The sequence below is a fragment of the Sciurus carolinensis genome, chromosome 9 (assembly GCF_902686445.1).
Source record: "Sciurus carolinensis chromosome 9, mSciCar1.2, whole genome shotgun sequence".
Classification (NCBI taxonomy): domain Eukaryota; kingdom Metazoa; phylum Chordata; class Mammalia; order Rodentia; family Sciuridae; genus Sciurus; species Sciurus carolinensis.
Genome location: NC_062221.1, coordinates 56,868,235 through 56,894,733, shown reverse-complemented (window position 1 = coordinate 56,894,733; position 26,499 = coordinate 56,868,235). Strand labels below are relative to the sequence as shown.

At 39.1% G+C, this 26,499-nt stretch overlaps 1 protein-coding gene across 2 annotated transcripts; it reads right to left on the bottom strand.

Moving 5' to 3' along the window:
- Positions 1-388: 388 nt before the first annotated feature.
- On the bottom strand, positions 389-26,499 carry Kng1 (kininogen 1). 2 transcript variants are annotated; one of them, XM_047565090.1, is made up of 11 exons: positions 26,114-26,493; positions 23,491-23,601; positions 20,929-21,013; positions 17,352-17,524; positions 16,205-16,312; positions 10,211-10,295; positions 9,165-9,337; positions 4,525-4,632; positions 4,328-4,414; positions 2,846-2,923; positions 389-635 (listed from the first exon to the last, which is right to left on the bottom strand). In XM_047565090.1, exons 1-11 carry the CDS (start codon positions 26,306-26,308, stop codon positions 555-557), a joined length of 1,284 nt encoding a protein of 427 aa, XP_047421046.1. In that variant the 5' UTR covers positions 26,309-26,493; the 3' UTR covers positions 389-554. The 2 variants fall into 2 exon arrangements, with proteins under 2 accessions (XP_047421046.1, XP_047421045.1); XM_047565089.1 differs by lacking the exon at positions 389-635 and having other exon boundaries at positions 1,820-2,923; positions 26,114-26,499.

Here is a 26,499-nt window from a genome sequence, read left to right as displayed (position 1 = left end):
TGAGAAGATGATTGTCATCATATTAACACAAAAGTTTCTCTTCTCTTTTGCTAACTATCCAGATTATTAAAAATAGTAAATAAGTCTATTTCTAGCTTTCCTCTGGAAGTCAGGAGAAGGATGAGGAAAGGAAGGAAGGCAGAGAGAGAGAGAGAGAGAGAGAGAGAGAGAGAGAGAGAGAGAGCCCCTTAGATAACTATTAGGAACACAACCCACTAACCCTTCATTTAGGGCCAGATGCTCTTGTTGGTAAGGAATCCATTTAAGGATTCTTGACTTGGTTAGAGACAATGTTCCAGAATTGGATTGTGAGATCCCAAGGCAGAGCTGCAATGCTGGGGACCAGCTGGAATTTGTTGTAGAATGGATATAGTTGAAAGGAAACCACTGTAAGTTAATCAAGTCTGAATTTTATTTCTCCTAGGAACAGAGTGATAAAATGGCATTCTTCTCTATTTAAAATTTATCCCATGTTTCTTCTTGTCCTTCCACTCAAGGCTGCTGACAGAGGTTCTTGGCGCTATTGTGCCAGATGTGAAGATTCTGCCCACTGCTCAAGAGACCTCACTCTCAGATGCTGGCTTTGCCCCTGCCTTTGGGGGTTGGCCCATGTACTTGCAGGACCTTAGGTGCCTCTGTAAGTATAGTAAAACTCGGTTAATCTGATATTTTATTCAATTTTTAAAAACTGAAGCGGTCAGTTGACAAGGTGAGACTTTTTCCTGATATCATTGGTTCTTTATTTAAAAGTGCAGATAATGTTTGAAACGAAATAAAAACCCAGAGCTCAATAAATTGTAATGGCAGCAACACATATATTCCCAGGCAGGTGTGGCTGTTTAAAGCCATATCTCGTTTCTGTAGGCAAAAGTACAGCACAGGTTATAAAACGCAAGCCTCCCTTGCACTATGAGGCAAGGAAAGACCATCATATTCTCTTTTACAAATGTCAATGGTTTTCAATATCCTAATACAAAGATGATGTGATTTTTAAAGTAAGGCTAAAGAGGAATTTCCTCATAAAATTTCTGAACAAAGTTGGCATCACAGTCTATGATATTCCCTTGTCAATTAAAAGAATAAAGTTTGCTTAGCAAACTGCTTTGATATTACTTCCTCTGCTTTTCCTCCTTATCATCAAACTCAGAACTTTTGAACACTAAGGATTACTCAATTTAACCTTAGCAAAAAAAACTATTTAAAGGCCTTGCTGCAAATAATAGTTAATGAGTAAACAGAAATGATTGACCTGTGAGAAACACTTGCATCCAGAAAGGGAATTATCAGAATAACTTGATCAAGTGGAAGTATGTATTTAATAGAACTAATCCACTGTGGAAAGAGAAAGTCAATTAATTTAATTTTCCCTTTTCTTCCCTTTGGCTAACCTGTCTCTCTTTCTTGTCATCCCTCTTTGATATATAGAAGTTTTAACTTAATTTTATTTTTTATTTTTATTATTTGGTACCAGGGATTGAACCCAGGGGAGCTCTACCACTGAGTCACATCCCCAGCCCTTTTTTATACTTTATTTAGGTTGTCACTGAGTTGCTTAGAGCCTTGCTAAGTTGCGGAGGCTGGCTTTGAACTCATGATCCTCTTGCCTCAGCCTCACAAGCGGCTGAGATTACAGGCATGTGCCACCACTTAACTTAATTTTACAACATTAAAAAGTTCAGCGTTCAGTCTCTTGACTTTCCTTATTTTCATACACACTTAGGGATCAGGTGTCAGTTTGCTCAGAATGGCAAGTCTTAGTATGGAAAACTGATAAAGTACATTTGAGGTACATGTTCATTATCAGAAAAGTAAATGGCAGTAGGCAATAAAGCGCATTTGTTTATTCATTTTCTTTGCCAATTTAGAAAACTTGTGAGAAAGACTCAGAAAGGATTTAGATCTCTGGTACACAATTTTATATAGTTCATAGAGATTGATGGTGTCCTTATTGGGAGGCTCACTACTTCTCCCTAGGCTGTTCTGAAGTTTTGTGGGTTTTGGTGCCTCGTATTAGGATATTTGTATTTGGACAACGGGGAGAGGGGAAGATGAGATGTTAAAAAAATACCCAGGGCTGCAAAAATTATTAAAGAGCATCAGAAAGATCAAAATCATGAAATTCTTTCATTTCCATGGTTGGATTCTTTCCATTAACTGGCTTCCAGGGACGTCCAGGACATTTGGGGGACTTTGTTTCTGGAAAATCAGGTATTGACTCAAATGAAAGGCTATTTGGTTCTATCTGGATATCAGGGATCCAATCATCATCATTCTCTGTGGGAGTTGGTGGCACGGGAGGTGTCATAACTTCAATGAGATCTGAGTCCTGAAAGGCAGAAAAGGTAACTGCTACACCTGGCTGGGCTAGGGAAGGGATGAGTGTTGGTCCTTCTGTCTTCTCTTGTGTCTGTGTAGAAGATGTAGTACTATCTTCAGAAGAGCTTGCCAAATGCTCTGGTCTCTGGTCATTGAGCTTTCCATTGTTTTTGTCTTTATTTTTATGTTTTCCATGACCATGACCATGACCATGCTTAAGTTTATGTTTATATCCATGGTCAAGGCCATGTTCAAGATCAAAGTCAAGTTTGGGTTGATGTCCATGATCAAGGTCATGTTGTTGTTGTTGACCATGGCCAAGGATATATTGCTTTCGAGGTCCATGACCAAGCCCATGCCCTCTTTGGTGCCCACGGCCTTGCTCATGCTCATATTTATGACCATGGCCAAGCCCATGTTTCATTTTCTTTTCACGGCCCTGCCCACGCCCACGAGTGGGTCCTTCCTCTTTTTCTGGATCCTGCTCTTCATCTTGTACAGGTGCCATGGAAGTGTAGGGTAGACTTACAGTTGTTCCTCCTCTTGTTTTCTTTGGATATGACAATCGGAAAGGTGAAAAACCTGGAGGCCTTTTCATCCATGTCATCTAAACAGGAAATATTAAAATGAACACATTATTACAAAAACCACACTATCAGAGAAAAAGAGACTAAGGTCTGCCAATGCTATCTTGATTTACAATGGGGCAGGTCTTTGTCAGATTTTAAATATTGTATTAATCTTCCAGAAAGGATGAACTTTTCCTCTTTTGATTGATCTTGAAATGTGTGAACTTTGATTATTGTTCTTAGTAATACTCTAATATAAACTGGAGAGTTTTTTCCTCCATCTGGAAAAACTGAGTGGTTAAACTACATGATCTCTAGATTATCTCCTAAACTTATGATTATATAAACCCACTGCACACTATTTATTAATTGATACTATTTCTATTACCACCATTACTGCTTTTATCTTAAAAGACCCTAAGTGGCTTTATGAACTAAATATATTAGGGGGCATATACCCACGGCCACTTCATTGGACTGAGACACATTAGGATATGTTCACAAGCTTGCAATACAGTCTTTGTTGTGTTAGACTACACATGTACACACCTATGACAGGAACCTGCGTCAGAACAGGGGAGAAGAGGCAACTAGTATTGAAAAATACGAATTTGCAGGTTATTTCTACCTAGATTTTTACTGTCTGTGAGAAAGTGATGGTTGAAGGTTGTGTTTGGTAGTGAAAGAATATGAGCTTTGGAATCAAGTCAGATCCTCCAGTAATCAGTTGCGTGATGAAGGGGTGAGCTCTGATTTGACCCAAATGCCACTAGATTCACTTTTCTGCAAAAACAGAATAATAAAAGTACCTGCCTCAGAGGGTTACAGGAGCACTAATGGAGAATGTGTGTGAAGATTCTGTACAGTATCTGGGACAGAGGAAGCACTTAATAATGCTATTATTCACTCTGGGACTTCAGTTCTCTCATTTTTAGTGTCTCAGCCTTGATAGTGGGGAAAGTGCTACTTACTTACCAGAGTTCTTTTAGGACTTAAAAAGATGATGCAAACTAATTCTTTTCAGACTTGAATCATGTGTCAAAATCCCATGGGGGTCTTGTTTAGTTGCGGATTCTGATTCAGTAAATATGGAATGAGCTTGAGAGTCTGCATTTCAACAAAGTGCCTTGGATGTAAACAGAGCACAACTCAGTGCTGTATCAGCCCCAGGCTCCACCTGAAGGTGAGCATCCAGTGTGAGCACCTCACAACAGGGGCTGCCTCTCACTACCAGTCCACAGAAGTTTCCAGGGGATTTGTGAGAAGCAATCAAGGGGATTGCTGCCCTCTTTTCTAATCAGAAGAAATGTGAGATTTCTCCCTCTTTAAAAAAAGATAGTTCCCCAGTTCATTTCAGTAATGGTTCATTCTCCCAATATGACTTGGCAGAATAAGCAGAATTGACCCCAAACTGATGGAGATAATGGCAATCAAAATCATACCATTCCTCGTGCTTGACAGTTGATAGTAGGGTAAATTTTTTTCTCCCAAGATATCACATAAACTTCAGCATTGCAGCTTAGACTTTGCTATTAATGGAAACAGAAGCCCAAAGAAAGATCAGTGTTATTCATAAGACACTTAAATAAGTGCTACTTAAAACATCCAATAGTGAAAAAGTAGTCACGTTACTACTCACACCAGGTGTTTTGGTCTCACAACTTTCCGTCAACTCTGTGTTATTTTCCTTGGAGCATGTGGTTTCCCTGGCTGTGAACTCAATAAAAAATTTCTTCCCAGCCACCACCTGGAAGATTAATTAGCCCCAAATTCATGCTTAATAAATATGTGTAAAATAAGTTATATTTTTTACCCAAAGGAATTTTAAGAGAGGATCTTGATATTTTGATTACATACTGACCAACTTGAAGAGTTATACCCAAGAAGTACAGACATTTCATAATAAAGTTTCAGTTTGTTTGAACATTAAAAATATTTGGCTGTAGGTTTCCTTTCCTTCACTAAATGGAAGAAAGCAGGCTAGAATTCTATTTTAATCAAACATTACTTGTTGTCCTGCCAATCTTCTTTTCTTAACAAATCTTGAATCAATGTAAATGCTGAGTTAGCACTATAAAAATTATAAAATAATGAAATTAATAAAAATATTTGAAATGTTTTTGCTTCTCTCTCTCTTTCTCTCTCTCTCTCACTCTATATTTTTTTTTTTTACAGTAGTGGGATTTTAACCAGTACCAGGGTCTCAACCCCTAGCCCTTTTAATTTTTTAATTTTTATTTCTTATTTTGAGACAAGGTCTTGCTAAGTTGCAAGGCTGTCCTTAAATCTGCAATCCTCTGGCCTCAGTCTCCTGAGTAGTTGAGATTACAGGTGTGCACCACCATGCCTGGCTTCTCACATTTGTTTAATATTAAGAAATTATTTCCATCTCTAACAATAGTTTTAGTCACTGCATAATGCTGTCTTCCATTAAGCATTTTATAGCCAAATTTCTTGACCAAATTATTTAGTATTTAATTATAGGCCTTAATCATTTTAAATGTAGTATGTCTTTGTAATATTATGCAGCTATTAAAAAGAATACTTGGTATCTTTATCTGTTGACCTGAAGGGAGAGTCATTATTGAAAAAAAAGGAAGTTACAGAGAGTAGTGTAATCTTGTATTTATAAAAACACACTACAAGCCTTCTCTATCTCTTTATGCTTTTTTAAAGCTTGTGTGATGATGGGAGGTTTGCAGAGGAGAGTCAAGAAAGAACTAAACTTCCTTATTTTCTGACATAGTTTTTTTGGACAAATATGGTTAAGTTAGTAGTATCTTTCATTCTAGGGTCTCAAGATCACAACCACTCTGCCATCATTATCAGGTACCATTTTTATCAAGTCTTTCCAGATTAAACCCTTCCTGCCCAACTGTTTTATTTTTTTTTTTAAGTAGAGAAAACCAAGTAGCAACATAAATCCCAAGTGAATTTAAAAACTTAAAGAAAATAACTAGAATAATATAAATATATATTCATTAGAATTCAGAATGAGGCATGCCTTTTTCAATAAAAAATAGAATAAGGACTCCTAAAGTAAGGGGGAACTGTTTAAATTTGATGAGACAGAAATGAAAATGGATTCTCAAAAATCCCAAGAAGCAATGTAAAAAGGCAGTGTAGGAAAATTATGATGTAGGATAATATTCTTATGCATATAAAGCCCAACACTAAAGTATGGACAAGGGACCTGACCTGGCATTTCAGATAAGAAGTTAAAATGCTTATTAAGCCTGAAAAAAAATTTGATTTTATTAATGACTAATGAAGTGAATATTTGAAAAACAGTGCAACATCATTTTTAATCTCCTGTGTTCACAAGGATAAAAACATCGATGATGCCTGGTGTTAGTTAGGTGTGGGAAACAGGCAGCCCCAATCACTGCTGGTAGGAATAAAATTCAAATAGAGATCCTTAACCAGTGTCTCATACCCAGGTCTTGTGAATAGAAATTGTCATACTTGCAAGTAGTTTGATATGACAATTTGCACAAAAAAATCTCAGATATATACATATTCCTTGATATTTTTACAGCTTCATCAAAGGAAAATCCCTCGAAGAAGCAGACACAGATTTCTGGCGCTTATTCTTCTGAGTCAAGGCAGGCAGGAGCACCCACAGCCTCAGGGCCAGCAGGAGTGGGGGCAGGGCACAGCAGACAGCACAGGTCAGAAATTTCACTCACTAATGTGAAAACAGAAGATTCACAAAGTGTTTGGTATCTGAAATATCAATCCAATTTGGAGTGGATGTGCCTCCAAACAAGACTAAACACACAAAGCCAAGGCAAGACTAAAACTACAATGCAGTCTCAGCAATTTGTCAAATTGGCCATTTGGTGAACAATTTTCAGCACATCATCAAATAGTTAATTAATTTCCCCTAAACTGGTTCCTTCCGCCAAGGCTGCCTCAAGTGACCAAGTGTAAGCAGTCATATTGTTCTTTTTAAATGAAAACAAACAAACAAAAAAATCAGTGAAGATTCATCTGTTTCAAGGGGGTTTGAAATTTTCCTGTATTCAGATTGATTTGACAACTAACTGAAGGGGTGCAACTCCCTTCGGTTCACAGCATTACTGCTTGGGGTGTCCTGGTGTCCTTAGCGTAAACACACACTCATACTAGAATGTTAATCTACAAGGAGAACTGCAGCTGCTCAGGGATGAGAGGCTCATGTTTGAGAATGAGTCGTCCCCTCTTGACAGCACACCTCTGACTTGGCAATACATGGCAGATGACTCCTGTGTCATTAAGAATAAAGGGATTTATCAGGGGCGAGGTGGCGCACACCTGTTTTCCCAGCAGCTCAGGAGGTTGAGGTGGGAGGATCTCAAGTTCAAAGCTAGTCTCAGCAACTTAGTGAGATTCTGTCTCAAAATAAAAATATAAAAGAGTCTGGGAATGTGACTCAGTAGTTAAGTACCCCTGGGTTAAATCCATGGTACCAAAAAAAGAAAGAAAAAAAAAAAAAAAAAGAAGGGGATTTCACAGGAGAGCAAATATGTAAAGTGCGAAGTAAAGCTGGCACAAACAAAAGTTTGTGGCATGGATGGGCATCTCTTCAAGCAAGCCCAGGGGGGGTTACATGACAGTGAGGTCAGGGAGGGGGTGGTGGAGCACCTGAGCTATACATCTAAGTGCCAGTTGTGAGTTATGTTAATTAAGCCAGGTTACTTTTTTAGATTATAAAACTAACGTAAGAAATTAGAAAGATAAAAATAAATAGCCTGTTATGCCCTCACCAGAAACCACCACTGTGAACATTCTGAAACATTTGTCTCTTCAGTATTGCTTTCTGTACTTTTTATAACATAGCTGAGAACAATGTTTATTCAACTTTCTGGCCCTTTTGTTTTTTCATTGACTACTGTAACAAGACATTGACCACATCAAGCAGTCCTCACAAAGACACTTTTAAATTGCTGCTTAGTGCTGGGTGCCCTGGCGCACACCTGTAATCCCAGCAGCTTGGGAGGCTGAGGCAGGAGGATGATGAGTTCAAAGCCAACCTCAGCAATTTAGAGAGATTCTGTCTCAAAATAAAAACATAAAAGGGTTAGGGATGTGATTACACAAATGGTATGCCTCTACTTCATGTACAAACAGAGAAACAAGATGTATCCCATTTGTTTACAATAAAAATAAATTAAAAAATAAAAGGGGGGCTAGGGATGTGGCTCACCCCCAGCCACATGGTTAAACCCCTTGGGTTCAATCCCTAGTACCAAACAAAAATCAAACAAAAAAAAAATTTGCTATTTAACACTCCATTGAAGGGATATACCAGGAACTGTATAACCATTTGCTTTTTTATTATTGATCATTTTGACAGCTAACCATTATTTGATCTTAGATTAGAATTAAAACTGCAGTGAATATCATTGTACATTAAGACTTCTATTTTAGATTTCTAGAAATTCAATTACTGAGTCAAAAGTATGAGTTTTTAAGTGAGAATTTCCTCACCAGACTATGAAGATCAGGTTGGCCGGCTGTAATAACTTGGTTCTAGTTCTAGTTTAGCTTGTAGTTAGGCAAGCCAGCTTTGAGTCTCCATAATAGGAATGTCCAAGGACACAATAGAATGCCCACGGACACGACAGTCATAAACTGTTGGAACTGGTAGGGATTTGGGTTTTTCTAATCCAGCCACTCATTGCACAGATGGGGCCACAAAGGTAGTTTGAATGACTCCTGGGGTCACCAGGGATGCCAGTGGCAGATGCCGTGGTACAGCTGTCCAGATGAGAGCAACCCTTATCTTCTACTGACAAGGCATGTGCATCTCTAAGAGGGAAGGGCACCCCAAACATCAGAAACAGTAGGAATAACTACATGCAGATGAGAGAGTGTGGAGGGTCCAGTCAATGAGCGATTGACTGATGTGGCTGAGCCCAAAGCACTGTGTTCTTATAATGAGAGATGAGTCTGGAAAGTCATAGAATAAAAGTCTCGTTTTTCCTAGTCCCGAATTTTATTAATTATAATATAGTTGTTGGTATTTGGACAGAATTTTAGAGTTTGAAAAGTGATTTGACATACATTTTGTTATCTGCACCCTAGTCAGTCATTTATAGATAGTAAACAGAATGTTTTAAGACACCTAAAGTCATACATGAAGCATGCAGAGAAGTTGGGTTCAGAATTCAAATCTACCATATTCCACTACCAAAATAAACTGTTTCCCAATCCAGAGCCAAGATCTGTGGTAAAAGTAGCAAGCAATTTGCACGTAGACTATAACATCCATATTTTTTAGCATAATTTACAGACCTGTGCTGCAGCTCTTTTCACGGTGTCAATCTTGAAATAGAAAGTTTCATTATTTTCTGCATTAAGCTTTGCAATGGAATGAGTAAGTGCCTCTTTCAGCTCAGGGCTGTCAACAGGTATTTCCAAGGGGCAGCCAGGACAAATCTCAGGATGTGGTTGTACAAAATCCTCTCCTGAAAGAATGAGACTTTAAGTCAGCCTATGCACTGGAGAAGTGGCCTAACCTAGTACTTCTCCCACATGAGACCCAGCATCCTAATTAATAGAGGGCCACATGGTAATTCAGGTCCAGTGGTGAGTCAGGGAATGTCCTCAGTGTGACCTTCATCTCCTGTCTCTCTTTGTTCCCCTCCTCAGAGCCCAGTGTGTTTAGGTGAACAAATTCAACTAGAGGGTGACCGTGACTCAATCAGTATGCTACACTTTTCCTTATTTATTTATTTATTTTTGGGCATTTTTGATGAAAATTGTAAAAAACAATGTTTAATTTAAAGGGGTGACTCGCCAATGGGAAAATTTCAAGTCTTGTGGTTCTGATGAACAGGCAGTTTCAGTAATGCTTCTCATCATGGAATGTATATGACTGTTTCCCAAATATGACGAAGCCAACTCTTTTTATAAGAAATACTGAGTTGATCATAAACTCACACTATCTCTCTTTTCTCCATTATAACATGAAAAAAAGAATTCCAACATGAGTTGGAAGGATTTTATGCTGAGTGGCAAAAAACAAGACAGTAATGTTGAATTTACAGCACTAGATTTAAGAACAACTTGTACATAAGTAAGACCAGCTGGCATGATGCCTGAAGGCCAGTTTTGCCCCAAAAGTGGATATTTTCCCTGCTCTCACCACATTCCCTCTGACTACTTGCAGGTGCGGCACACTAAGTGGGGGAGGGTTATGGAGGTCTCAGGAAGAACTATAGGCTACAGAGACTTTGCATGATGTCATGGGAACAAAAGCATGGTTTATATGAAAAGACTCAGCCAGGTGTCTAGGGTCACTAATTCACCATTAGGTGGCAACACATGTTATCTCTCACCTGGATAAATGTCACAGTTCTGTGAGAAGGAAGCAATTCTTAGCTGAGGATCCACAAATGCACTATCTGTACATTCACCCATATCCTGGTTTTTAAAAAGCAAAATTAAAATATTTAAACAACTAATAAAATTTAAAAACTAAGATGTCTATTTTCCAAATCAATGCATCAGGGGCGGGGGATAAAACACAGTATAACTGCAAAAGAGAAAATAAGAAATAGGTAATAGAATCAATAACACCAACAAACATATTCCCTACATAAACACAGAGAAGATGAAATAACATGAAATGAATACTTAGCATAGATGTAATAACCATGTAAACATAATGACATCATTTACAAATCATTGTTACCTTGAATTTTACTTTATACTGTTCTTCTAGGTCTTTTTCATTTATGTTTGCCTTGATATAACTTTGTTTATTCTTTATTTGTAAACTTTATTTATTATTTTTATAAAATATATGATCCTTAAAGCTGTAATAAAGTTATTTCATTTTTAATTTACTTGGAAAATGTTTCCATTTCCTTTTTCTTTTTCCTTTTTGTAGTATTAGGTCTGAATCCAAGGCCCTATAAATGCTGGGCAAGTGCTCTGCCACTGAGCTACAACCTCAGCCCATCTTTACCTTTTTAAAAGAAAAAAAAATGGAAACAGATACCTTAACAAATACTTTAAAGCATTTGCTAAGTATGACACCAATTCCTTACTTTTTAAAAAAAGAACTCTTTAAAGAGCAGAAACATAAGGATGCTTCCCTAACATGATAAAGAATGTCAGTATGGAACTCACAGCAAATAGCACACATAATAACAAAATGCTAGAAAATTCTATATTTTCTTTGGCGGGGCAGGGGGAACAACTATGTGGTGAGGGTCATTTCAAAAAAGAATTCTGGAAGTTAAGGTTCATTCAATGAGGCACAGAACCATCACCCCTCCCCCACCAAAAACAAAAAATGTCATTAAGAAAGAGGAGCCAAACCTCTGTGGTGCAGGCCTGTAATCCCAGTTGCTGGGGAAGCTGGGGAAGCTGGGGGAGCTGGGGAAGGAGGGTTGAAAGTTCAAAGCCAGCCTCAGCAACTTAGAGAGGCAGTAAGCAACTTATTGAGACCCTATCTCAAAATAAAAAATAAAAAGGGCTGGGGATGTGGCTTAGTGGGTAAGAGCCTCTGGGTTCAATCCCCAGCTTTTTAAAAAAAAAAAAAAAAGGAAAATGAGAATATTATTTGCAAAATATATAATTATATACCCAGATCAAATGGATCAATGAAAAGTTATTAAAAGTTGATCAAAGAGTTCGGCAAAGTTCCTGCATATAAGGTAAATCTATAAAAATGATACATTTGTATATAACCACTACTGACTAAAAAGAGAAGATAATAAAAGGAGAAACAATGGGATTTAATTCTTAACAGCAATAACGAAGCAAAAACAAAAAATAAAACCTAGGAATAATATTGTTGAGAAATGTCCTGGGTATATAAAAATAAAATCACTCAACTTTAGAAATAGAAAATAAAACTTGACTAAACAGAAAGCTGTAACAAATTCTTGACTAAAAAGACAAGAGATGGTATATATGTTGAGTCTCCTCAAATTAATTTAGGAAAGAAAGCAAAGCAATTCCAATCGATGTGACACTGTAGGTTTTTCTTGCAAACTTATTGAAAGGATGGTTTTGGACATACAAACTTTAGAATAATAATCACGTTTAAATCTAATATGATATCATGGCTATTAAAACATAAAAGTATTGGTACAAAATGGAGATCAGATCTTCCACAAGAAACCATTATGGGATAAAGTTTGCCACAAATTTACATAGAAGGTAAGAATGTTGAGAAGTTGTCTTATTCTATTGAAAAAATAAATTTAAATAACTCACATATCAAAATTAATTCCAGACAGATTTGAAAGCTATATTTAAAAATATTGACCATATACAAACTAGGAAAAAAGTAAAATAACTGCTGTGCAAGTAATGGAAGAATCTGAAAGGAAAATATTGGTAGATTTGGTCACCTAGGAGCAAAATTATTTTAAGTCAGAAATACTATCATGAGAACTGACCAGTATAAACAGAAAATGTGGCAAAGCACCAATACCTTTAATATATAAATGCTCTTTTCCAATTCAATCAAATTCAGAGAAATGGGAAAAGGTTATAGATGATAATTCTTGAGTTCAATCCTTAAATTTCTAATATATATGAAGATATTATGGATAAATAGGTAGTAACTACATTGTTGATTGAGAAAATTAAAACTAAAAATATTTTTATCTATGATTAACTGTCTTCTTAAAAAAGTACTGAATGTTTGGTGAATTTTTAATTATAATGAAATAAGGAAATAACTCAAATATCCAAAAGTAGGAGAATAATTGTTAAAATAATTTATGATGTCTTCATTAGAATATTATATAATTGTTTAAAAAATAATTTTAACAACATGGAAAAATTCTTACGTGAAAAAATATACTATGTAAAACAATTACAACTATTATAAGGAAAAGTCACTAAAATTTGCCCATAACTGTTTTCCCACTGAGAGGAAAATACATTAAGATGTCTTTGGGTCGTTGGCATTATGGTTCAAAATTGTTTTTTCTATGTTTCTATATATTCTCAAAGTTTTTTTTTTTAAATAATAAGTGTATTTCCAATAAAGGAACACATAAATAATAAGTGTCATTTTGGATGGGTAGGAGGATGCTGGGAGAAGCCCTGTGGTTCTTGATTCTGTTCGGCATCTGATTCACTGAGAAGCTTTTACATCATTCTAACTCCAGGGACCCACCCTACACCAATTAAGTCAGCAAGTCTTGGGGAATGCCCCAAAATAAGTATTTTTAAAAGGTAGCCAAGTGATTTTAATAAGCTGTGTAGATTGGGAATTACTCATAAAACCTCTTAAATCACTGCTTTTAAAACTTTAATGTACACACAAATAATCAGAAAATCTTGTTAACAAGCAAATTCTGGGTTCAGTGAGTGTCAGGGTTCAAGATACTGGTTTTCTAACAAGCTTCCTTGAGATACTGATGCTACTGGTCCATGAACTATACCTTGAAAAGCAAGCTTTTCAATTTTTTTTTTTTTTTTTTTTTTCACCAGGGATTGAACCCAGGGACGCTTAATCACTGAGCACATCCTCAGCCCTTTTTTGCATTTTATTTAAAGACAGGGTCTCACTAAGTCACTTAGGGCCTCGATAAGTTGCTGAGACTAGTTTTGAACTTGCGATTCTCCTACCTCAGTCTCCCCAGCTGCTGGGATTACAGGTGTGTACTACAGTGCCCCACCAAGGTCTTCAATCTTACTAATTGTGGGCAAAATATTTCCTTTATATTTCATTTCCTTTATTATTATAAAAACTCTGTGAGATAGAGTGCCATTACCATTTCCTACCTTACAAATAAGGAAGTAGAGTCTCAAAGAAGTTATAACAAAAACCTCACTGGCTTTGTGACATCATCCGACTCTGAATTTCTTTTTTGTTGTGAAGAGATGACATGCTACATAACATTTAGATCTATACAATTTCAAATAGCTAACTAAGCTTACAACGCAGAAGGTTTCATCACATTTTATATTCATATTTACTTTACATATTTGCATGAATTTGTTAGCGGACAGAAAGATGTCAATGGTGGGAATACAAGGTTAAGAGAATAATTCTATAAGATGATTCTACTGTGCTGACCCCAACATGCTTTCTTTTCCAAGATGCAATTTAACTGCATCCATGCCTGGCCTCAGTGGGAAGGGTATGTCACATTCTTCAGCAAACTACCAGTTCACTGCAGGAGAAATGCAGGGCCAAGATAATGTTGATCAGAGGAACCCAAGTTACCCTGAGGGAGGAGACTTTTATGACCAGATCTTGAAACTCTGGGAGATAAGGATAGTTCCTTCTAACCATAAAATCTGGAAGAATGTATGGTTAAGAATCCAATTAGGGGCTGGGGTTGTAGCTCAGTGACAAAGCACTTGCCTAGCATGTGTGAAGCACTGAGTTCGATCCTCAGCGCTGCATAAAAATACATAAATGAAATAAAGGTATTGTGTCCATCTACAACTAAAAATTTATTATTTTTTTTAAAAGGAATCCATTTAGAACGGATCAGCATGGTCCAAGGTGACCTAAGTTGCTATGACAGTGGGGACTTAAAAATCTGATGTCACCTTGCTGTCAGTCAGTCAAACGGTGAACCTGGGTGGAACTCTCTGGAAACTTTTCTGGGCTCTCCAATAAAACTGGAGTGCAGGAGAGGCACATTGTCCCTCTTGTCTCTGAGAGGATGCACTCTCTCTCTTGAGAGTGTCCCCTTCCCTTTTCCCTATCTCTTCAATAAACTCATTCCTGTTACTCTGAGCGACATGTCTGAAATCTCTCTGACTTGATTGCAAGAATCGGGATTTGAAGAGGGGGTTTTCGTGCTGCCTCAGTTTCTTAGAAGGCCCCAGATGGGTAACAGTATGAATCTGTATGTGTAGTTCTGTAACCTGATATTTTGGGTTTTTTTTACTGAACATATTACAACCATTCTATTATGCTACTAAAAACTCTATAAACAGTATTCTAGTCTATATTTATACTGTCATTTACTTAACAATTTCCTAAAGCTGCATACATAATTTATTTCCAATTAAAAATAACACCAAAATTAACGTCCTGTGGTCTGGATCCCCCCCCCCCACCCCATATAACAGAATTTTAGAAGTAGATTAAAGGACTTGCAGCAATTCCTTGGTTAAAGGACAGTCTGCTGCTACAATGAAAATATTCCTGGGAAAAGATGCCTTAGCCATTTTAACCTTCACCAACCACTCCCAACTTGAGAGACACCATTTTAACATATTGTGTTTGAGATGACACGATATCATCCTATAAAGGGCCACCAAGGGAAAGAGAATCAGAATGTTATTATTAAAGATAAAGGTAGAAGAGGGAAAGTGAGAAAACCAACAGAAAAAAGTTTGAAGTGAGGAACTGTCCTGTGTGGAGCTGCAGGACACATTTGGGCTCGAGAGTCCTAGCCTCCTTCTTCAACTCTCCCCAGGAAGTAGAAAAAGTGTGAAGATACAACAAAGGCAAACCTGGCAATTTCATCGTTTGTCTCGGGCCATTCCTAGTCCCTGGTTACTGTATTTCACCTCACAATGGTCGCAGATTTTATGCCAAATTTTTTGCAGATCTTTTGTTGTTGTTGTTGTTAACTTTTCATTCACTGAAGTTAGTTTTCATTCACTGAAAACTCTTTCCACGGGTTTGTTTCCATGCTCTACAGCGACCATAACCACTTTCAGCTTGAAACTGGCAGAACAGATTTTATATTTACCCGTAATCAGAAAGAAATGCTTGGAACGTCGATTCGATTCATTGCAGGCACCCTTTAGCTATCACTGGGAGACGCAAGGCTTGCCATATCACGTGACTTGCTCATGGCAGCTTCCCTTGCCAGTCGACTCCCCTTGTGCCTATGGCTCTTTATTGGGTTGAAAGACAATACCATTAACACTGCAGCGCTCTAAAGAAATCTCGCAAATCGTCTTTTGGAAATACACTGACAGCGCGCGGCGCTGAGAATTCTAGGCTCCGGGCTCGCTGTGCGCACGAAAAATGTGCCTTCGGGTATCACCGGCCAATTCACTGTTGCTCTGTTTTCCTTTAAAGCGGCTTGAGAACAAAATTATACCTTGGGACCATTACGGATGAAAGGTTATACACCAATTTTTTGCGCTGAAAATCAGGCTGCAACGATTATGCGGTGAAATACGGTATACTCTGTAAATACTTAATTGCTAGATGCGCAGGTTCTTTGATGGGGTAAGCTTGACTAGGAATACTGAGTGAATGTGAATATGATTTGCTAATGTCATTTATGGTTTAGGGACGGTCTTGTCACATAGACTGATGGTTCCTATGCCTCTGAATACTGTAAACAAAATCGAAGAACTTTGTAATTAGACTTTGGGGCACTTACACCATTGGAAAGGGACTTGCAGTCTGGAGTTAAGAGTAGAAAATCCTTTTTGAGACAGTCAGTTTGCACAATTGAGTAGGTAATTTCATAGTTCCATCCAGCCACCACCTGCAACAATTTTGGGATAAGTATTTAAAGTACAATTTAAATATTATTCACAGTGAAATATAAAAGTTATGAGGAGTTTAAAACACTGCAGGACATAAGTGCTCAAGAAAACTATTGTTATTTCTTGACAAAAGTCATCACTGAATAATATTGAGCAGCCTGAGACACACACAACACATTCTCACACAGACACACACATTCACACCCATTTACAAATGAAAAGCAATAATAGATGGAGTTGCTATATTTCCTTAAATAGGACCTAGCAATATTTCCTCTGCCATTCTGCAGAGAGAAAAGTTGTAGCAAATTTTGTGAAACAATAATGCTCATCTGCATAAGAAAATTTTGGAGCAGGAGTGGCCTTCATAGTTTCTAAGGACAATAGACAGTGGGATTTTCCTTCTTTATTCTGAGCTGACTGCCCTGCTTGCTGTATGTGGACAAACTGAGTAAAAAGTGTGTCTTGCCTCCAGGCAAGTCATAGGTGTATTAAATTCAGAGAATGTTACTGACCAAAGTGAATCACTAAGAAGAACCTGAAAAGCAAGGGACCCAGTGAACTAGCAGAAAAGACTTGGTGAACTGAACCAATAATAAAAAAGAAAATCCAGATTATTAGGATTATTTCCATGATGTTATGGAAACTGTCATTTAGCGGGTATTGCAGAAAATCAGGCAGCCTTTTCAAGACAATATTTTGGGGAAATGTTTGGTTGGTGATACCAAAATGCTCTTACGAATTTTTTAACTCTAAAGCCAGAATGACTTTTCCATTCCCCCGTCTCTGGGAAGAATATGTAATGGTGACTACTTGCTCACTAGAACAGTTGTGAAAGGAAGGGTTGTGCCTAGACACCCATTTTCCTTTGCATCTTGCACCTCCTCACTCCCTGTGCCTTCAATGCTCTCCACATGAAAACAGCCACAATCTAACTTTTTCTTTCCAACAGTGAAAGTTTAGGTGATAAAACCCTAAAAGTAAAGATCTAAGAAATGTTTAACCACATTGTGTGACATGAAAAATTTCAAAACAAACCTGTCTTTGGGCTCTTTTTACTTCTCCAAGAGCAAAGAGGTAGGAATGATTTGTGTTGTTGTTAAAATGTTGAATGGCATGTTTCAAAATGGGGTCCAGGTCGGGGCTCTCAGTTGATATGGGATGCACACAGCCATGGCAGATGTATTGGGCCGTCAACACAGGGCCTTCAGCTGAACGGAGAGAAGGTATAAAGGCAGTGTTAGCTATCAAAACCAGTATCTGATACATTGTCCTGGCCTTTAGGAAGATACTTACTTACTTAATTTATTTATTTAATACTTTTTAGTACTGGGGATTGAACCCAGGGGTACTTTACCACTGAGCTACATCTCCAACCTTTCTATTTAGTTTTGAAAACTTGAGACTGGGTCTTGCTACATTGCTGAGGTTGACCTTGAACTTCCAGTTCTCCTGCCTCAGCCTCCCAAGGCACTGGGATTACAGGTGTGTGCCACGGCATCCAGCCAAGAATATAATTTAGAAAGCTTTAATAAACTTTGCAGTCAACTCTGCATGCAGTAGGAAAAACAAGAATGCAAAACTTCTTTTTAGTCGGGGGGGGGGAACCATCATTCACTCAGAAACATCTTATGTTTGCATAACACAATGTTATGCAAAATTATTTTCAATGTATTTAATTAATTTTTGTGGTGCTTAGGGATTGAATCCAGAGCCTTGCGTATGTTCGACAAGTGCTTTACCACTGAACTATGTCCCAAGCCCTTATATTTATTTTAAAGTATTTTTAAATTACAAAAGTGATATGTAAATATATCCTTTTATTTAAAAAAATTACAGATATATTATTTATTTTTCAGTGATCATGAAAGCTGAAGCTTAACTTGGGGTTTAATGTATTTCATATAAATTCCATTGGACAAATGTGCTCTTTGCTCTTAGAAAAGTAAAAAGAGCCAGCCCAATGACAAGTTCATTTTTAAAACTTTTTATATCACACAATATTGCTAAAATTTCTTAGATTTTCATGTTTAGGATTTGATTCATCACCTAAAAGAAATCACTGGAGGAAGGAAGATGTAGGGTTGCCTGGCTGTATTTTCATATGAAGAGCGCTGAAGGCCAAGGGCTTTCTCTTTAGTCAAGGTGCACGTGTGAAGAGGCAAAGGTATCACACACCTTCCTTTGAGATTTATCTGCACCTGCTGGGATAGGCCAGGTGCTGAGCTGGGCTGGGGGGAGACCTTGATGTGTTAGTAATGGTCACTTCTATGAAGGATGGGAGAGACAGAAGTGTGGATGGATCATTTCAATATGATTCAGCAAGAGCTTGTAAAGCCCCAGAGTGAGGTCAGGGAAGTCTCTAAGAGAAAATTCAATTTATTTAATTAACGAGGGACGTGGCATACACACATTACCAGAGCTTTGAGAAGAGGCAGTAGAGAGCGTCAGTCATTTGCTGAGCCAGGGCCTCACTCCCTAGGCCAGGGGTCCCGTTGCCTTCATATTCAACTATATTCAAAGGGACACAGGCTCTGGGGTGGATCTGATGAAGGTTATAGCTCCTTCCCCAGGAAAATGCACATATTCAACATTCTCCATGTGAGTCCAGGGCATCAGAGACCTCCTTAAGTTCGTGAGGTATGGTGTACTGTAAGAATGGGGACCTACTGAAGGGTTTCTGATAAAATGATATGAAATATTTGAGAAAGAGTCTATAACATTATCAAGTAAAGTTCACAACAAACATCCCTAGCCCTGAAAAGGGGAACGTAGCTGCAGAGTGAGTTGGCACGCCTGGCGGGGCCACCCCCTGAGAGCCTGATGCTTCTTCACCCTGTGGGTACCGAAGAGCCTAACAGGAAGGAGGCCAGCTTTGGTGCTTCCCCTCAGTGGTTAGCTGCTCAACATGACTGTCCTCACACCCCGTTTTTGGATTTCTCTCCATAAATAGATGTCAGAAAAATATTAACTGGGCAAATATGCAACTTCTCCCTGCAGAACTTATGTTGAATTGGAGTAATAGGCAAAGTTAGAAATCTGGAGGGAAGTGCAGGGTATGCTGGTACATGCCTGTAATCCCAGCAACTCAGGAGGCTAAGGCAGGAGGATTGCAAGTCGGAGGTCAGCCTTGGCAGTTTAAGACCCTAAGACCCTGTCTTAAAAGATCAAAAGGGCTGAGGGTGTAGCTTAGTGGTAGAACACCCCTGGATTCAACCCCCCGGTACCAACCAACCAACCAACAAACAAACTGGAGAGGATTTCAGTGGGAAAAATGAGAATCACTGATAATTACTGGAAAAAGAAAGAGTAAGAGGAAATGGACACAGAAGGTAGAAGGGGAGATGGAGACAAGACCAGCAGTTTGCCTTGTCTCCAACTAGTTTTTATTCAGAAGATTGAGTGGAGTGAGAGAAGAGAAGGACAGATTTTTGAGGGTGACAAGAGTCGAGAAAGAAGTACATTCAGCTTTTCTGGGCGACTAAATAATTTTCCACCCTACCCTGACATTTCTGGAGAGATTTTAAAAAATTTAAAAATCAAAATAAAGATTTTTAATTGTGATTTCTCTTCTGACTTGGACAGTTTTTCTTTGAATTCGACTTCTTGTAAGAACCAGAACTCCAGGGACCTAAAATTTGTGGGTTCCAGATGGACAATTAAGGCCAGTATACAGAACACTGGCCTCTATCACTGTGAGGCTGTACGACAGTGGCGCTGAAGAGGCTAAGGAGGCTAAGGAGGCTGTTCTGGAACCCTCATGTCTTGCAGAAGGCATGAGAATTTTGTGCCCAATATCACCCAGATGTGCCCATTCCTCTACACTTGGCACCTCTGCCACATTAGCAAAAGGGCTGAGTGGTCATACTTGTTGATCACTTGCTCCATAATTATGATCTTAAGCAATTTCATTCATTGAGGTTTTATTCTGTTAACTCTGTTACTTCCTATCTGTGGGATCTGGGACAAGTTATTTAACTGCTCCGGGCTTCAGTTTCCTCATCCGAAAAATGGTAATGCTAATACCGACCCCAAAGAGTTGCTGCGAGGATTAAATAAGTTCACGCGTGGGAAGTGCCTAGAACATGGATGCCCAATAGATGTTAGCTCTTATTTCTGTCCAGATTATCATTAATAATTATCAAGATTGCTAGACCTGGCGCCTTGAGGCGTATCCTCTCCTTTCAGCCTCCCAGGGCTGCTGTGCAGTGGGCACTGCTACCTCTCAAGTGAATGTGAAACAGGTGACAAAGAGCTCTGAAAGGCTCCAGGCAGCACTGACCTCAAAGCCTCTGCTGACCTTATTCTGGGATGCTGCCTATAATGGAGGGCAGGTCTGTCTTCTCACCCTTAGGCAGCGCCCCCACCCCATCAAAGTGGCAGGTGAGGAAGAGAGTTGGGATGGGTCTGGTGAGATGATTGGCACAAGCTGGCCCAGCGTCAGGAATCTGCAGCTCCACCCACCCACACCGCAACACCCCCAAGCATTTCAATGACATTGCAACTGCCACCCTCTGGGAGAGGACTGTCGCCTGGCCTGGGTTGTGTTCCAGATACATCGAAATAGCTAAACTCCCTGCTCCCTCTGGGCAGTGCCACCAGATATATCAGCTACCTGGAGTAATCTGGCAGATCTGGGTAGCCACGGAGAATTTCGTACTCCCCCTCTTCCCCACGGTGGCCGTGCATTCTCCCGTAGCCTAGAAGAAAAAACAAAAACTATTTACCCCAATCTTCTCTATGGAGAAGTCCACCCAGTACTGTTGCTAAATATGACCGTCTTTAAAAAAGAAGATAAAAAACTTCGGAAGATTTGTTTTTCTCGCAGTAATTTTTTTTTTTTTTTTTGGTATCAGAGATTAACCCAGGGGAGTTTTACCACTGAGCCACATCCCCAGACTTTTTATATTTTATTTAGAAACAGGGTCTGGTTAAGTTGCTTAGAGCCTCACTAAGTTACTGAGGCTGGCTTTGAACTTGGAATCCTATTTCCTCAGCCACTGGGATTACAGACTGAGAGCTTTTGTAGCCTCGTGATTATTTTTACAGTCTACTGATATTCATGATGTGTCGGAGGAGAAGCAGTATGAATGCTAAAGCTTTTAGGTGTGAGTGTGTAGAGCCTCGGGGACACTTCTTTTTCACCAAGATGGACACAGTGCCTTAGAACTGCCTGCTAAACTCTCTGCTTCCTTTACCTCTCAATTTTGGTGGATTAACACCATTTGCACAAGCTTCAAATTAACCTATTAGAAAGAGCAAGGACCTTGGCATTGCCACTTGCTCCCTCTTCCCTCTGACAAGTCCCTTGGCCTCTCGGAGTCTCAGTTTACCCATCTCGTAGGATCTATGCCACACCTGTTTCACAGTGTTGTTGTGAAGAAGTGTGCAAACACACAGTGGAGGCCACCACACCACAGCCTCTTTGGCAGCTTTCCACTTCTTGTTGAGCAGTGTCTTTGTTTTTGTCTGTCATGTCATTCTTCAGCCACACCCACTGGACTTACCCTAAACAACAGATGCTATCCTATTAGGATAAAGCACATCTTCTTCATCCCACAGCCCTAGGCGGCAGGCAGTGCAGGGCACAGCTGCTCCTTAGCCCTACCTGCCAGCTGATCAGTGAGAAGGCAGAACCAGTAGGCCCATCCTGGTCTCCTGACTAGGAATCCTGAGCCCTTTTATAACTTTTTGTCATGTTCAAAACGCACGCAGTATGCCAATATTCTGACATTAAAGAGGGGAATCCATGGGAAGAGAGGCTTGCTTTTCAGGCAGACACAAACTCCAGCTTCCCTTATTCAAGACAAAATAACCCCTTTGGTGTGCCAAGCATGTGGTAGGCTTTTGGCTAATTATGGGTGATTTTATTTTATTTTATTTTGGCAATTTTTCTTTTTTTTGGCGGGGGGGAGGGGGCGGGTACTGGGGATTGAACTCAGGGCACTCAGTCACTGAGCCACATCCCCAGCCCTATTTTTTGTATTTTTACATTTAGAGACGGGGTCTCACTGAGTTACTTAGTGTCTCGCTCTTGCTGAGGCTGGCTTTGAACTCCCGATCCTCCTGTCTCAGCCTCTCGAGCTGCTGGGATTACAGGCGTGCACCATCACGCCCAGCTGACTCTGGGTGATTTCAGTGTGTTTATTGCTTTGTTTTGTTTTTTAATGCCCCCTTTTAAAGACAGCCTTTCTTAACAAGGTCCTGTGCAATTTATCTCATTTCCTCCTCCAACAATGCAATGAGGTAGATATTCCCTTTTTATAGGAGAGAACATCAGATTAGAGAGGTCAAGCAGCTTTCCTGCTACCACCCAGGTAATTAAAGGCAAAGCCAAGATTTTTATGCAGGCCCAAGCAGATGAAGTACACACATTCTTCCCTCATTGGACCTTGAGCTCAGCCCAAATGTTGATCTGCTCTCTCTCTGGGGTCTGACCCACATGTCCTGGGTGATCACTAGGATCTTTTTCTCGTGGGAGGGCTTATCCATAATTTTTCTATCTATGCAAGAACACAGATATTAATTAAGCATCTGACAAATTTGAAGGTCTATGTGCCTCCCTCAAAAAACAGGCTCAGTAATCTTAATCATCCCCGAACAAATAAAACAATTCACCACTGATGAATGGATACAGAAGAACATGTGGTACATGTACATAACAGAATACTGTTCCATCATTAAGAAGGGTAGAATTGTCATTTTCAGCAATGTGGATGGAATTGAGATCATTATGCTAGTGAAATAAGTCAGGCACAGAAAGGTACCATGTGATCTCATTCATACATGGAATATAGAATAGTGTTTACCAGAGGATGAGGATAGTAGTGCCAGATGTGTGTGTGTGTGTATGTGTGTGTGTGTGAAGGGGGTGCTGGGGAGGGGGAGGTTGATCAATGGGTACCAAGTTGCAGTTAGTGAGAGTGAGAAGTTCTGCTGGTGTGCCATTGCACAGGAGGGTGAGGATAGATAATAGTTATGTACTGTGTATTTCAGAAAGCTCTAGAAGAAAGGATTTTGAATTTTTGTCACAATAAAGGATAAATGTTTTAGGAGAGAGATACGTTTAACCTGATTTAAACATTACGCAATGAACACAGAATCAGAACACCACATGGCCCCCAATGAATATGTACAATTTTTTTGTTTTCATGTTAGGAGTCACCTACGTACTCACAGCTTCCTCTGCTCCCTTGTAGTCACAATCCTGCCAGGTTTTGCCACTTTGAACAGGACAATCACCCTCCTTGATTTGATACTTGAAGGAATAAAATGTTTCAGGATCTACCTGAAAAGAGCAACCACAAATTATGGAGTTCATCCAGGTGACTCACCAGTAAATAATCTGAGTGGATTCTGAGATAGTTATAAATATTGGTTTGATTAGATGAGAGCCATGCATTTACTAAAATGTAAATACTTATATTTTTATAAATATTTCCTTGGAGCAAAGTTCATGTTATATTTACAAATAGATTAGCTCATTTTTTGAAAAAAACTGACTTACATGTACATATATCTTTTAACAGTCGGGAAAGATATGTAGCAATCTGTTAAAATATTTGTCTCTCAGTGGGTTTATAATTATCTTTCACTTTCACTTTTTTAATTTCTAAGTTTTCTGACATTTTCCCCAATAAACATATATTTTTATAATTCAAAAGGAAAGATTTTTATTTAAAAACTGTTAACAATTATCTCTGTGTGGTAGTATTAATAATGCATGATTTTAGAATGTTTATTTTCTTTATTTTCTAATTTTTCTCCACCCCCCCACATTTTTTTAAGCAGCTTTATTGAGATAAAATCATGTGCCATTCAATTCATCTACCTAAACTGTACAATTCAATGTTTTTTAGCATATTTACAATTATTGCTTCAATCCATCTCAGACCATTTGATCTCCCCCACAAAAGAAACCCTGTACCCATTCTTAGTTATTAGCAGTTATTTCCAATTTTTCCTTTCTCCATCTCCCAAAAGTCAATAATCTACTCTCCATCTTTATGTATTTGCCTATTGAAGACATTTCTTATCAGTGGAATCATACAACATGTAGTCCTTGTATGTGACTTATCTCACTTTGCATAGTATCTTTAAAGTCATGAAAGGATGCTAAGGATACTTAGCCTGAAAGGATGCAGGATGTTGTGGACTATATCAGTACTTTGTTCCTTTTTGGGGGACCTAATTTTTCTCAGATGTCATACAATGAGTTTTAATGTGCAAAGGTGAGTTAGACGAGTGTTCAGATACAGAACTCTGGCTCTGTCCAACCACTCATGTTGCAGCTGAGAGCAGGAGGTCTCCCAGAAGACAGGGCATGTCTCAGACAGCCTCACGACCCCAGGAAGGCAGAGCCAGCCACACCTCCTTGGTCTTCTACAACCCAGGGTACTGTTCTTTCAGCCTGCCTGGTCACAGGATCTATATCTGGGAGATGATGGAGTCAAACAAGATGATATCCCAAATTCCTTCCTGCCTAGGAGCAGGAGGTGATAGGAGCTGTACTCACATGGCAAAGTCAGGATAAAGCAAAACAATATGGACATTTTAGACTAAAGCCCACATTTCCATGAATATCAGCTGATGAAGACACCACTGATGGACTTGTACCTGAGAGCACCAGGAAGCAGAATTCCTTACACAAAACATACTGGATTGTGAAACAAAATGGCTCAATTTTGCTTTCTGAAAAAAATGATAAAATAAAAAACTATTTCTGCTGGGGTTTTCTTCTTTATCCTTATGTCATAGGGTGGTATTTTTTTCTAATGAAGTAAACAGTTGTTTAATTAATCCAGAGAAATAGTCTTTTATAATGAAATTTAAACAAACTCTAGAAAGATTTTATATTTCATTGAAATTATGCATCCTGCCAGCATTTTTTCCTACCAGAGTCCATCAAGGCAGAGAGAAAAGTATATTAAAAATAAACCTAGGGTTGGGATGTAGCTCCATTGCAAAGCGTCTGCCTCGCATTCACAAAGCCCTGTTCCCCAAAACAAAAGCAAGAAACAAAAAAACAAAATCAACCCAAATATTGCTATTAACCTTGGTGCACTCAGCCATAAAGACATGATGGCAGATATTTTGTCTCATGCAGGAGAACCATGCTAATCTCATCCCTGACTCCTCCTAGACACACCACACAGAAAACCCCTTCTCATTTAAGGTTTAGGGGTCTTTAGATTGTATTCTTGGGCCAGAGATGTAGTGAATCCTCTACTGCAGGCCCTCTCAATTCTTGGATTCTCCCGTGTACTCCTTCCAACTTTCTCTACCTATCTGTTTGATTTCATTCTAGGAGACTGCTCTGGCTCCCTCGCCTCCCCACCCCCACTGCCCTGCCGTACTGAGGATTGAATCCAAGGGCACTTTCTCACTGAGTTACACCCTCAGTCCTTTTTCTTTTAATTTTAAGATAGCTTCTCACTAAGTAGCTGAGACTGGCCTCAAACTGTGATCCTTCTGCCTCAGTCTCCTAGGTCTTTGGGATTACAGGTGTGCAACACTAGGATTCTACTTTTTCTGACCATCCAAAAAGCCAATCTTGTTTGTCCAAAGACTAGTCATACCCTGCCCTCTACCACAGGCCAGACAGTTGTGTTGGTCTTTTCCAATTGATTATCAGTCTCTGGTAGCTGTTGTTGTTGTTGGCTGTGTGTGTGTGTGTGTGTATGAAAGAGAGAGACAAAAAGGGAGAGAGAGAGAGGGAGGGAGACAGAGAGAGAGAGGGGGAACTAGGCTCTGAGCGATAGCACAAATCCCAAGTGACTTCAAGGTACAATATAACTTACCGTCTTATTGACCTCAATTATACGGTACAACACAAACTGGTTGCCACTTTGGTTCCTACTGTTATATTTCTTCAGAGCAGCATCCACAGCCTTAAATACATCCTCATCATCGCAGTCAATTTCCTGGGTGACAGATTCCTGGGTTAAACTTGCTAGCAGCCTGGAGTAGAGGAAAAGGATGATAATTAGTTTCATGATTCACAGTCTCCTGTAGAATCTGAGAGATGGTTTCACTTAGAATTGGGAGCCAGTTTGGATGCTGATTCAGTTTCTCGTCTCCTTTGTCCTTTTCTCTCTCTACCTCAACACTTGGGGCTTCAACACTCGGGGCCCTAATGCCATACACTATTTGCTCTCTTCCAAGAGATAAATAGCACTGCTGGGTT

Coding starts and splice junctions, on each gene's coding strand:
- Kng1 (XM_047565089.1), bottom strand. CDS start 26,308: ATGAAACTAATTATCATCCTTTTCCTCTACTCCAGGCTGCTAGCAAGT. Junction 21,014..23,490: donor ACAAGGGAGCAGAGGAAGCT/GTGAGTACGTAG, acceptor TTTTTCTTCTAG/GCTACGGGAGAATGCACGGC. Junction 16,313..17,351: donor TAAAAAGAGCCCAAAGACAG/GTTTGTTTTGAA, acceptor AAATTGTTGCAG/GTGGTGGCTGGATGGAACTA.